Source organism: Trichosurus vulpecula, chromosome 5 (genome assembly GCF_011100635.1).
Source record: "Trichosurus vulpecula isolate mTriVul1 chromosome 5, mTriVul1.pri, whole genome shotgun sequence".
Lineage (NCBI taxonomy): Eukaryota > Metazoa > Chordata > Mammalia > Diprotodontia > Phalangeridae > Trichosurus > Trichosurus vulpecula.
In genome coordinates, this window is record NC_050577.1 from 54,984,301 (window position 1) to 54,997,308 (window position 13,008).

Sequence of the window (13,008 nt, forward strand, 5' to 3'; positions counted from 1 at the left end):
TGGAGTGAATTGTAATTATCAGAGTACAGGTTGTACCCTGCCCCACCCCCCAGCGGAATGTAAGTTCCTTGAGGGCAGGGACTTTCGGTCTTTGCATCTCTAGAGCCTAAGAAAGCCTTGCATATAACAAGTTCTTATGAAGTGTCAGAATTGAACTGATTTGACTCTACTGCAATCAGTGAGGGTGGCAAAGTGACCCCATCAATGAAATCACAAATTGAATAAAGTACTGAAATATATCTTCAAGAAAAATCGTGCTTCTTAACATGGGGTATGTGTACTTGCACCACTCCCTTGCATATTTGTAATTATTTGCAAGGCAGCATGGAATAATGGAAAAGGAGCTAGACTTGGAGATAGGAAGACACAGGTTCAAATCCAACCTCAGACACTTACATGCTACTGAGAAAGTCACTTAACTGCCCCATGTCTCAGTTTCCTCATATGAAAAATGAGGGAGGTGGACTCCATAGCCTCTAAGGTCTCTTCCAACTCTACATCTACAATCATATGTTTAATTAGCCCTCTAGAAGATTGATCTTGCTTAAGAGGCTCTTCTTTCATGAATCCATCACAGGTCAAGGTCTGCATTCCCCTGTTTTCTTTTTCTTAGTTGAGTCACTTACAGAGAATTTGAACTCAGGATGTTTTTCTCCTGGAATGTTTGGGACAGGAATTTGATTTTGTGATCACAACGAGGGTTAAATCCTGGTCCACCATTTGTCTTCTTCTCTTGTTTACAAAGTGTCACTTTCCATATCCTTTTTTCTCCTACATATCATTCTTGGCTGTTTAGTATCTCGCTTTCCAAACATTTTCCCCATTGTTCTTCTTTCTGTTTCTTAATAGGGCTGTGTTTTTCTAATATCTTCTTACTCGAAATTCTCAAGACGTTTGAATGACTCTTGAAAACTAAGACTAAGGACAACCCAAATAAGAAAACACAGTAGCTGTAGTTTTTTTTTTAAGCCCAATTTAGCCTATTTTGAGATATAGTTGACTCAGTTCTAAGACTTTATGCCAAGAAGGCTCTGGAGCTAATTGGATTTAATAAATTGGCCTTAATGCTGTAGACAATGGAACATTTACAAAAGTCTAAGAGAGTAGAATATGAAGACCTCATCTCGCCAAGTCCTTTGTCCTTGGCCTCAACTACATTTGTAAGGAAATTTGCTCACTACGCCAGGCTTAGAAGACAAAACCCAACCAAACGAAACCAAAAGCCTGATAAGAGGAAGGAAAGAAAAGTTGGAATAGCAGTGAAATAGAATATTCTGTGGGAGAAAACCATGAAAACAGGAGTAAAGTAAGCCTGAGGCAGGGTCATCATCCCCTCCATTTGTTCCTACTGTCACTACTATCTGGCATCATCTAGCCATTTCTTCCCTCCCCATCCCACTGTCCAGAAACAGAGGGTTGGACTGCAACCACAAAACAGGCTGAACAAATTCCCATGATACTTAGTAACCAAAGGGAGTTTCCACTTCCAACCTACAAAGAATAACCATCATACTGACCATTGAGCAAAAGTTCCATGGCCTTTCTTGGAACATTTTCACTGTACATATATTTGCTAATTATGTTCCATCACTGGACAGGTGAACATACTGACACTAGCAATGCTTTTTTACCCTTTGTTTTTCTAATTAACAACTGAGATCTTTGTGTGGAAGATGATATTCAACCAATCAATCATTTATTAAGAGCCTACTCTGTGCCAAGTACTGAGCTAGATACTTGGGGATACAAAGACAAAATGAAACAGGCCCTGCCCTCAAGCAGACCATATGTATACATGTAGGTATATAAAATAAATACACAATGACCTCTGTGGGAAGGGCACTTAGTAGTGGTCAAGGATATGTGGCAGACAAGAGCAACTGAAAAACTTCCCCTTAAACTTGAATGACATTGGCTGAACTATCTTTCCAGGACAAAGTCTATATAACAAGCATTTAGCAACCAGACCTTTGTCCTGATCTGGCTTGACTCCGTTCCTTAGATAAATATAACCATAATAGAACATGGCTTCTAACTTGCAAATGTTTGCTTAGAAGTCAGTTATTTGGAGCTCAAAGAGGAGTTTTCCTCAGAAATAATAGTATAAATCATTATTATTATGAATGCTTTCCAGGCTAAGCCACATAAACCTATTAATCTATAATGGAGTTAAAATACCATACATTTGCAACAGAAAAATCATAGAAAGCAGTTCTCTTTTAATACTAATAACTAAGTAAAACAGGAAACAACAATGTTGGGTAAGGGTTCCTTTGTAAAAATATATTTCAAATGTCAATGCTTGAGGAAAGCAAGTTAAATTAGAGAAAAGCAAAGAACTGGTAAGAATTATGAGAAACATAAGTACTTTTTCAAATATTTCAGAGGTTGGTTATCTTGAGATATTATCCTTGAACAAACGCTTTTGGGGAAACATATATAGTTTTCTGTTTTCTCCTCAATGTTAACTTTCCTCTGAGAAGAGGGGGGAGAGAAGAGAAAGGAGAGAGAGAGAGAGATGAGGGAAGGAGGAGGAGGAAGATGAGAGAGGAAGAGAGGGAGGGAGGAAAAGAGGAAGAAAGAGGGGGGAGGGAGAGGGAGATGGAGAGAGGGAGAGAGAGAAGAAGGAGGAGGAGAGGGAAAGAGAGAGAGAGAAAGAGAGAGGGGGAGGGAGAAAGAAACTTCCTGAAGAAATATGGCACAAGTTGGAAGAGAGATGGACTAAGAAAGGGGTGGGTGGGGAAGATTTCCATGATGTGTATATAAACAAGACAAAGAGAAATCTCAGGTATTAACTAAGCTGTGAGAAAAGAAAAAGAGCAAAAGCTGCTGGAGATGCTGTGTACAATCATCCCTCACCAGGTAAATAAATGATGACTGGCAGGGATGTGGGACCAGATGGTTCTTTGTGCCAAACACCAGATGGTGTTGCCAGTCAGGGACATCTTGATTACATGGATGATAGAAAAGCCAGTAGCTACAAGGTGTGTGTGTGTGTGTACATGCATGCACAGGTAAGCACTGAGGAAGGACAATTTCTAACAATGTCCAAAATGCATATATACAGATGTTCACATTTCAAATGTTTGCAACTAGAAGAGGGTGGCTAAATGCAACATCCTGTTGTATAAGTAAAGGGGATTTCAGTGTAATCATATGTCTAAAAATGACTTACTTGTGTTACATTTTAGAAGGTCAAAGGATGGCTGTCCTATTTAGGCTTCCTTCTCTCTTTATAGAATTCAATAAGGTGTAAAAATTCCTAAAAAGAATCTATAGTGGAAAAAACTCACTGTATCTTGAGTCAGAAGGTCCAAATTTCAATCTGCCTCTACTACCTACTACTTGTATGAGGTTGAGATGACCATTTCTCTTCTCTAGGTCTCAGTTTCCCCAGATGTACAATGAGGAGATTGGGCTGGCTAATCTCTGGGGCTCCTTTCAGTTCTAAATCTCTGACTCTAGGATTGCTTTGACTAGAAATGATTGTGCTACGGATGATGAAAAAGGCTTTCGTGATTTGTGTGAGACTATGGTGACCAATGCAAATCTTTCCATAAGGCATCCATACAAGGAATTTCCTATTCCTGTCACAAGGGACTTTGTGCTTCATGCAGCTGCCACAAAAGCATGACAAATTCATTCAGATGGCCTGAAATATTAAAGAAGGTGATATTTTTTATCCATGTTCTTCATGTGGTTATTTCACACCACATCACAGAATCTCAGTGTTGGAAGGTATCTAGCTTAATCCATACCTAGAAAAAGGGTCCCCTCTGTGCCATGCCAAATAAGAGGTAGGCTAGCCTTTCTTTAGAGACCTGACCTTCAAACAGGGAGAAGCTACCACCTCCCAGAGACCACATTCCATCTAAGTATAGCTTTAACTGGTGGCCACTTCTTTCTTGTACAAGTCTCAATTTGCTTTCTAAGAAAACCTGATGCTTTTCATTATTCAGTGATAGAATAATATAACAATATTAAAATATAATAATTTCATCATTCCAAAAGTCTTAGTGTACTTTTAAGCTATGAAAGCTTAAGTCTTAGTGAAAGTTTAAGCTTTCCTAGCTGGACAATCACAGTCAGAGCTAGAGGGGCCCCGGACGTCACCTAGTCCACCATCCACATTTTAAAGATTAGGAAGCAGACTTACATTGCTTCAATGACTTGCCTAAGGTAATAGAGTCAAGCGTCAGATCTTTGTCAAGGTCGTCTGACTCCAAAGCCAATCCTCTTTCCACTCTACCAAATGCCCACAAATCAATTACATATCATCTTTCTTCCTCTGCTTGAAACCAAACACATCCTAGACTTGATCTCATTAATTGGCATTCTATTCCTATCAATTAGATGTTAGGTATTTAAAATAGTAATCTATAGTATGTGAAGTATATCTTTATAGAACATTGCTTTCAAAGTCAGGAGACTAGGTTTGAATTCCAATTCTGATACTTAATAGCTTTGTAATTATATGCAAGTCTCTAAGTCTCAGTTTTTCTATCTGTAAAATGGAGATAATACATGTACCATCTACTTTGTTGTAATAAAATTTCTTTGTAAAATTAAAATTTCATATAAAGGGAAATTATTCAGCCATCCTATCAATAAAGAGACTAAAGTACAAATAAGAGAAGTCTCTCCTTTTCATCCTCCTCCTCCTCCTCTTTCTCTTTCTCCTTTTCAAAAGAATTGTTCTCCCTATTTCGCTCAGGCTGAAAATGGAGGTGCTATTCACTTGTACCTCCTATTGGTGCAGGAGCTGTGACCTGTTTCCAACTTAGGCCATTATTTAGGTAAGCCCCTGGGGCTTACCATATTGGTGCTTAACTTATACAGTACCTTACTGGCGTGTGACACCAATTGTGTGGACACCTGGTTGCCTTTAGCCCAACTTCAGCTCAGAACTGTGGATATTTGCCAGGTTCAGCCTCCTCCAGTGGCTGGGATTACAGGTGTGGCCACCACATCTGGCAAAGGGAACTCTTTTTCCCCAGTTCACACGGTGTCTATGGATGGTCAAGTGAAGGTGGGCTGCTAGGTTTATCTATATAACGATGTCCTTGACTCACACCTCTCTGCATCTTCCTCAAAATAAAACTACTTATGTGGCATCTAGGAAGAGTAGCATTGAACTGGGAGTCAGGAGAATCCGAGTTCAAATCCTACCTCAGATACTAGCTATGAGACTGTGGGCATGTCACTTAGCCTTTCAGAGCCTCAGTTTCCCCATCTGTAAAAAGGGGATAACAGCTGTTACCTTTATCCCTAATGTCCTATCTAATTGGTTACCAACTCCTGTGCATCTATCTCATGACATCTCTCATATCTTTTCTTTTCTTCCTACTCCCACTATTACTAGTCAGTTTTAGAGCATTAATGCTTCTTATTTGAACTACTGCATTAATCTCCTAAGGGTACCTAGGTGGTACAGTAGATAGAGTGGTAGGCCTGAAGTCAAAGTTCAAATATGACCTCAGACACTAACTAGCAAGTCACTTAACCCTGTTTTCCTCAGTTTTCTCATCTGTAAAATGAGCTGGAGAAGGAAATGGCAAACCACTCCAGTATCTTTGCCAAGAAAAACCCAAGTGGTGTCATGAAGTGTCGGACATGAAAAATGAGCGAACAACAATTAGTCTCATAAACAGTCCCTTTGCCTCTGATTTCGCCCCTTTCCACTCTAACTTGCCCTGTCGGGTGATATTCTTAGTGCTCCTATCAGGTGACATCATTCCTTTGCTACACGATTTTCTGCAGCTCCTCACTATCTGAGAGATAACATGAAAACACTTTATTCTGGTATTTAACACACACAGCTCCCTTTCCCTACATCCCAATTGGCTCCCTACCTTCCTACCATTTTTTCAGACTCATTTCACACTCGTGTCCTTGCTGTAGCGTTTGTTTCAGGTTAAGTGCACTACTAACTCTTCCCCTAACATCTTCCACATTGTCTTGTCTCCCTGTATTTGTATTGGGCCACTCAATAGCTGATATTGGCTCCCTCCATGTCCTCTGACTACAGAGCCATTTTCTCCATGAAGCCTTCGCTCATCCTCCAAATCTAGAAGGTCACGCCACATGAGGATGCATTGAAAGAAGTGAGAATACGCAGCTCGGAGAAGACATTGACGAGCCATGAAAAGGGTCTTCAAGTGTCTGAAGGACTGTCTGTGTTTTAAAGGGTTAGACTTCTTCTGATCGCCCTCAGAGGGGCAGAGCTAGGAGCAGTGGACATGTGCAAGCTACGAAGAATATTTAGGCTTGATATAAGGGAAAACAAAAACAAAACACCTTTCCAGCTGGAGCTATCCAACAGAAGAATGGGTGAACTTAAGCTCCCCATCAATGGAGGTCTTCAAATGAAGGCTGGATAAGATACTGGTTTTGTATGATGCAGAGGGGATTCTTCTCAACTAGATGTTGTACTGGTTTCCTTCTGACTCTGAAATTCTGTTCCATGTCTATCTGTGATTCTGTGATCGTATCTCCCTAATCTCTCATCTCTCTCCTATACACTCATCACAGTTTAACCTATACTACAAACAGTGGTGTAAGTATGTTTCATCTTCCCCTAATAGACTGTAATTTCCTTTACAGTAGGTACTGTTTGTTTTTCATTTTTATTCCCAGGCCCAGACAGAGTGCAGGGACTTAATAAGTACTTGTTGAAAAAGAATTAAAACGCTAATTATATCTCAAGTCATACTGGGATTATTCCCGGGTCTAATGTCCAATGTATACATGGAAGAGATTTGGTGGTAATTGCAGCCCTTCAGAATCTAAAGAAATGGATAGGCAATGCAGGCTTGGTACTAAAGTGGCACCAAGATGCCAGAGGCTTGAGCAGCCACTTATGATGCCAAATGAGATAGACAGACTTGATAATGAGCCAGTTAACTTCAGGACCTGTCCCAGCAATGATAAAGCATCATTAAACAGTAATGAAGTGCAGATGTCAAGGCCAATGAGTTGCCTGTTAAACAAGTTAAGTGACACATTTGTACGTGTCAGCCTTAAGCCAAACATGAAGCTAAGTATGGGTGAGAAGCCTTGTTCTTCAGGTTCATGGACTTTTATCCATGTAGACTGAAAACCCAGAACTGAAATGAGGCATCTTCAAGAGGGCAATTACTTAAGACAGAGTGACAAGCTGGCATTGGAAGAGAAGCTGTTTTACAGTAAGTCATTATCCTGGAAGAGGCTAAATGAGGAGGGTCAAGGAAGATGAAATGGAGATTTTATTTTTTCCATTTCTAGGGAAGAAGAACTTTTAATAATTAAATGGACTACAAATGTTCCTATTTATTATTCCTCTAGAGAGAGACAGCACTATAGCCCCACTAGCCTTTTAACACTGAACCCCTCTTTTTGCCTTCATGCTTTCTGTTCTTTTTAAAATAGAAACCAAGCCAGGCTGATCTGGAAAAATAAAAACCTCTTTTATAAGGGGAAATGACATTGTGCCATCCATTGAGAAGGGGCGAACCTGGATCCCAGATTGTGAGCCAGCATTTCATTGGCCCTTTCTGGTGTTCCTCATCAAACAGAGGCCCTGTGTCTTCTAGTTACTAGGAGCATATCCTTTTTCTCCCCTCAGGAAGTTCCTTCTTTTTCTTTTTTAAAGAAATATCCATAATTAGTAAGACTCTTTTTCAGATAAGCATGAGTTTCTCAAGCACTTGCACTGAACTTATCCCTTTCCTTTGGGATACCAGGACAAGCACTGAAGTTTGACAGAATCAAGTATGTGATAGAGAAAACTGTCAGTTTCAACCATGGCAAGAAAAACATACCTTTCTATAGTTCTTTAAGGCTCACAGAGTGCCTTCAACCCAACCAACCCTGTGAGATTGGTCAGACCAACAGGATTATCCCTAAGGAAACTAAGACTCAGAACCAGGGTCCTGTACATAGCTAATATGGCAAGATTCAAACCCAGGTGTTTTCTGTGTCCAAATGTGGTTCTCCTTTCACTACAAACACTCCCTCTTGTGGCTTATCCATAAGCCTGTCGGTGGGGTGGAGACCAGGAAACACTAATCCTTTGACTTGTGTGACATGGAGACAGCCTTCAGGGGATTACCTCATGTCACCAGTAGCACTTGGAGTCAGTGTAAGGGCCCATCATTCCCTGCTCCAAGCCAATGAACCTTATAAGCACTTCGTCAAAGGCATTTCACAGCTACCATTCCGCTCCGATTCCTCCAGACAACAGATTTGCATATGTCTTATTTTGGCTTGTGGGTATACAGACAACTCGGCGTTACATACAGCCAGATAAAAGTGGTATATTTTAATAGTCTAGAAAAGATATAAGGAGAATCAAAGAATTATAAAATTTTAAGTTGTGGAAAGGACTTGAGAGGATGAGATGTCCAGTCTCTACCCAAAGCATAAGAAAGGGGTAGAGAATCCTGTTTGCTTTAGCCTAATATTATTAAAGAATTTAGTCATTTTTTGTATTAATAATGAATTTGCTATCATCGAATAATAAATTTGCTATCATCGAAGCCAATCAGCTTCTTTCCATCCCTTGGCTTTTTACATATATAAAGATGAAGGATGATCTGTCCTTCCATTGACATAGATCAAAACCAGTCTCCGACAAGTTCTTGGGAGTTGTCTTTTTGGGGAGAAGCTTTTGACTCCCCACAATTTATTCCAATTTTTTTTTGGTCTCTAGAATCAGCTGTCTAACTATTATACCACACCATCTTACTAGAAATTACTCTTTTTTTTTTAATAAAGAAATCGTCATTAGTATAGGAATGGGTTCCTACCTTTATTCCCAGTGAGTTGATAGCAGGATTTGTTTGACACTGCAATGGCCCAAGGGTCTGAATATGGAAAATATATAGAAGAGATTCCTCTTTTGCAGAATTTGGCCATCCTACGGTCAGAAGCGTTTCACTGACAGTGCTGGGTCCGATGTTGTGCAGCTGCCAAAGAAACGCTTACAGTGACTATAATGATTTAAAGTATATATCACTCTTTTAAAAATCAGCTGGAATATTACTACAGAAAAAAAAGTCATGTAAACAGTTAAGATGGGGCCAAGTACCACAGATAGTGCGACCTGATGGCTGTTATAAGAGCTTGTTTAAATCAGTGAAACTCTGTGCATGGATTTTCTCAACATTGTCCACAGGGCTTAACCATGTCCTAAAATTATGGTGTTTACCTTGATTGTTTTTATTACTTTAATTTTAGAGATAGGCTTGGAACATTAGCCGTATCATTTTTAAACTCAGTTGTTGCTTTTCCTAGTTAGAGCTGTCTACCCTTTCCTGCCTACTGACTTGTGAATTGCAACCATATGTGACATACTCTCTTTCACCCCATGGAAGAATGGTCATCTATCAAATGCTGAAGATAGTCTGGCATCACTGCAGTTCACTTAAAGGACTTGTTCCAAAGCAGGGCTCCCTTTGTTTTAATCAGTAAATCTCTAGGAAAAAAAACCACATCTCATAAAAAGATGTGCACTCTGAAAATATGAAGCCCCTCCATTCATTGGCTACAAAAGAGCTCACAAAGAACATTTGCTACACTTGAACTCACTGGTTGTTTTTTATCATTGAACATTAACAGCAAGTTTTCATCTTTTTTTTTCATATATCTTAAACATCCCTGGTCAACTCCAAAATACGTTCCTGCTTTTTGCTTTTTAGGTAATCCATTTAGTCCGCATGATCAAAATTTCTTGATGTTCACAGATAGGGTATTTTTTTTAATATGCTGAGCAACTGAATGAGGGTTGAACATCTAATGATCTTGTTGTAGTCAAAACAATGGAATTCTTATTATACCCAGACCGGTCGGGTCATTTGGAAGCTGGATTCTTGTGATGTTTTCAACAGACTCTTAGGTACTCCTCAGGGCTAAAGTCAGTGGGGAATATTGGCATAATTTATATTACAATCCTTTTCTCACTGAATACCTTGGTCCAAATGGTCTTTTATTAGGAAAAGAGCTTTAGGTGATCCTTTGATCCAAGACTGGAAAGAGCCATATGATTTTTTTTAAATTTTTGCAAGGCAAATGGGTTAAGTGACTTGCGCAGGGTCACACAGCTACCATAAGATTTTAAACCATGCAATTTGGCACATGCAGAACTCTTCCCTCTGAGACTGGACAGAGCTGGATTTCTTCTTTCTCAACGGAGTAAACAACCATTCCATTTTCAAAGGGCTTTATTGTTAAATCTGGTCACTGTTACCTTCAAGTGTTCTCTTAAAGGTAGAAGATGAGGGCTTCATTCAGAAGTATTGGAAAAGATAAGTAGTTATAAGCTCTAGGGGAAAGGGACCAGAGAAATCAATTGTGAAGGCACTGCAGAACCTTAGTTTTTAATAGCTTTTCCAAGAAGAAAAGTCTCAAAACCTTCAAATCAGTGGTAATAGCTGCTCCTTTCCAGGGTTATGGTTTAACATAATACAAAAGTAATGAAAGAAATGAAACCATCATCTTGTTTCAGTTTTGGCATTCTCAGTTTCAATGAAAAAGTTATTTAAGTTTAGGTGTTTCTATATTAAAAAGCTTTAAATCTGAAATTCGATTTTTTTCTTTATTTTTAATGGTATAAGGATAGATAAAATCACAAGATCTTTGAGATGTGATTTCAGAAGTTGTCTATTCTATCCTCATCTGAAGCATGAATCCCTTCTATGATGGCAGCCTCATTATCAAGCTGTGCTGCTTGATTTTACCAGAAAATGTAAAACAGGTAGGATTTCCTCAGTATGGGGAACTCCCAGTGTGGGATGTCTCTCCATCAGTGCAGACTGCCACTCTATTATAATAGCTAATGAGAATACTCACATTTACATAGCACTTACTATAAGCCAGGCACCATTCCAAGTGCTTTACAATTATGATCCTATATAAAAATGTTGGCCTGCTTTGTTAACGACTCTTACTACAGTGAGCAGTTAAATGTGATCTATGACTACTTTAATCTATAGGATTTAGTACCTAGCAAATAAGTGCTAAGATAATTTGGGAAGGATGGCTCTAGTAGCTGGAGAGATGAGGAAAGATTATGTAGAAAGTGGCCTTTGAGCAGTGTCTTGAATGAAGAGAGGGACTCTTAAGAGGTAGAGATAAGGAGGGAGGGCATTCCAGGCATGGGAGATGATGGCCAATACAATTTCCTTTGCTTTAAAATGACCATGTTGGACTTTTGTTCTCTAAGGTTTTTTCCAGTTAGAAAATTCGACCTTCAGGGAGGCATGGTTTCAATCCAACTGTGAATAGTTTGCAAAATTTTTAGGAGAGTTGTCTGTTCCTGGGCAGATTGAGGAGTGAGGTCATGAAAGATACAAAAAAAAAAATGCCTCAGTGCCTGCAACGATGAATCATAGTCCAGTCATCTTATTATATTTCTCAGGTCCAGCACAAAAAAGGAAAGGACTATAAAAAGTTTGCCTGTCATGTTAACAGCCTTTACTACAGGTGAGTAGGTAAGTCTGATTTACGACTAGTTTAATTTATAGGACTTAAAACCACACTAGGAACTTCTTCTTGTTCAGTTGTTTTCAGTCATATCTGACTCTTCATGACCTCATTTAGAGTTTTCTTGGCAAAGATACTGGAGTGATTTGCCATTTCCTTCTCCAGCTCATTTTACAGATGAGGAAACTGAGGCAAACAGGGTTAAGTGACAGCTGGTAAGTGTCTGAGGCTGGATTTGAACTGAAGAAGATGAGTCTTCCTGATTTCGAGCCCAGTGCTCTATCCAGGATGAGTACAAAGCCCCGAATTTGGATTGGTGATATTTTAAACTTCCATCAGAAGTGGTTAAAGAAGAGAATTTAAGACAACATTACTAGGACAAAATCAATGTTTGATTTACCTCATAAATATGTTGTACTAATGGTCCAACTTCTTCTTCTTTGTGGGGCTCCTCTTCAGGCTCCCAATTATGAATCGGCAGAACAATCTGTGGTGGATGGGATACTCTGTAATGTAAGCATTGCAAATGACGGAATGAACATCATCATCATCATCATCATCCTCATTCATTCGTTCAACAAACATTCACGGAGCACCTTATAAATACAGATCATTGGGTCAAACTATGAGCTATACAAAAATTGATAAGATCTAGAGCCCACTTCAGAAACTTTTCCAAGCCTGTTAGGGCTTGCATTCTGCTGGCATTGCCCTCAAGAAATCAAGGTCACTTTGACAGTAAAATGAGACCCTGGAGAAGAGCTTCACAAGCAGAGGTCTAGCTAATGCTGAGTAGAGAACAACATCCAGGTAATTGGATGGTGCCTGTGTCCCTAGGTGAAGACAGAAAGGGTAGGGCAAGACTAGACAGGTGGTCCCTTCTCAGCTTTCCATTTCTGAATTTTCAGTGGTTCTTCCTGCCTTATCTCACTTTATGTCACAGGGCCTGGGCCCAGAGCCAGAGTGAGGACACTTTGGATAAAGCTGGTTGAATATTCCAAAAGTGACTTACAAACAGTCTGGGAGAATGAGACAGAAATCACTGTTATCTAAGAAGATAAGCTGGGTGGTGATTTGATATAGTAGTATTTTTACTTGTCACATATTTACCCACAATATAGAGTATGGGTGTGGAGAGAATGGGAATGGAAGATAATCCTATTACTTCATAGCATCAGCTGTCTGCCACTGATTAGATGGCAGAAGTATTGATCACTCAAGGCAAGTGAAGGATAACTATTTTTTGTCACAGCCTATGGCAGATTGAAGCCTTAACAGAAGATATCATTAATAAATGGGTTCTTTTTCTTCCAGCGAGCAGTGCTGGCATCAAACAAACTATGACAGGAAGAATTCACAGACCTTCAGCTAGAAGCAGTTTCGATGGGAATGATGTCTTTTGGCCAGCAGTCACTTTGGCCTCTTAAGGGGAGCTAGTAATCAACTCAGCCCTCAGAAAGTTCAAATCTTATTCTCTCTTTTGGATAATCCAAGTCCAAAGAAAGAACAAAAAGTATTTTAAACTGAATTCTTACCCTCAGGCAAATC

At 39.5% G+C, this 13,008-nt stretch overlaps 1 protein-coding gene across 1 annotated transcript in view; it reads right to left on the reverse strand.

The window, feature by feature from the left end:
* Positions 1-13,008, reverse strand: part of ITGA8 (integrin subunit alpha 8) — a 196,234-nt gene that overhangs the window by 44,705 nt on the left and 138,521 nt on the right. The window contains exons 24-25 of the mRNA XM_036762194.1: positions 11,861-11,966; positions 8,787-8,945 (exon numbers count right to left, since the gene is read on the reverse strand). Of these exons, the coding sequence (XP_036618089.1) occupies positions 8,787-8,945; positions 11,861-11,966 (265 nt within the window). The remainder of the gene's footprint in view (positions 1-8,786; positions 8,946-11,860; positions 11,967-13,008) is intronic.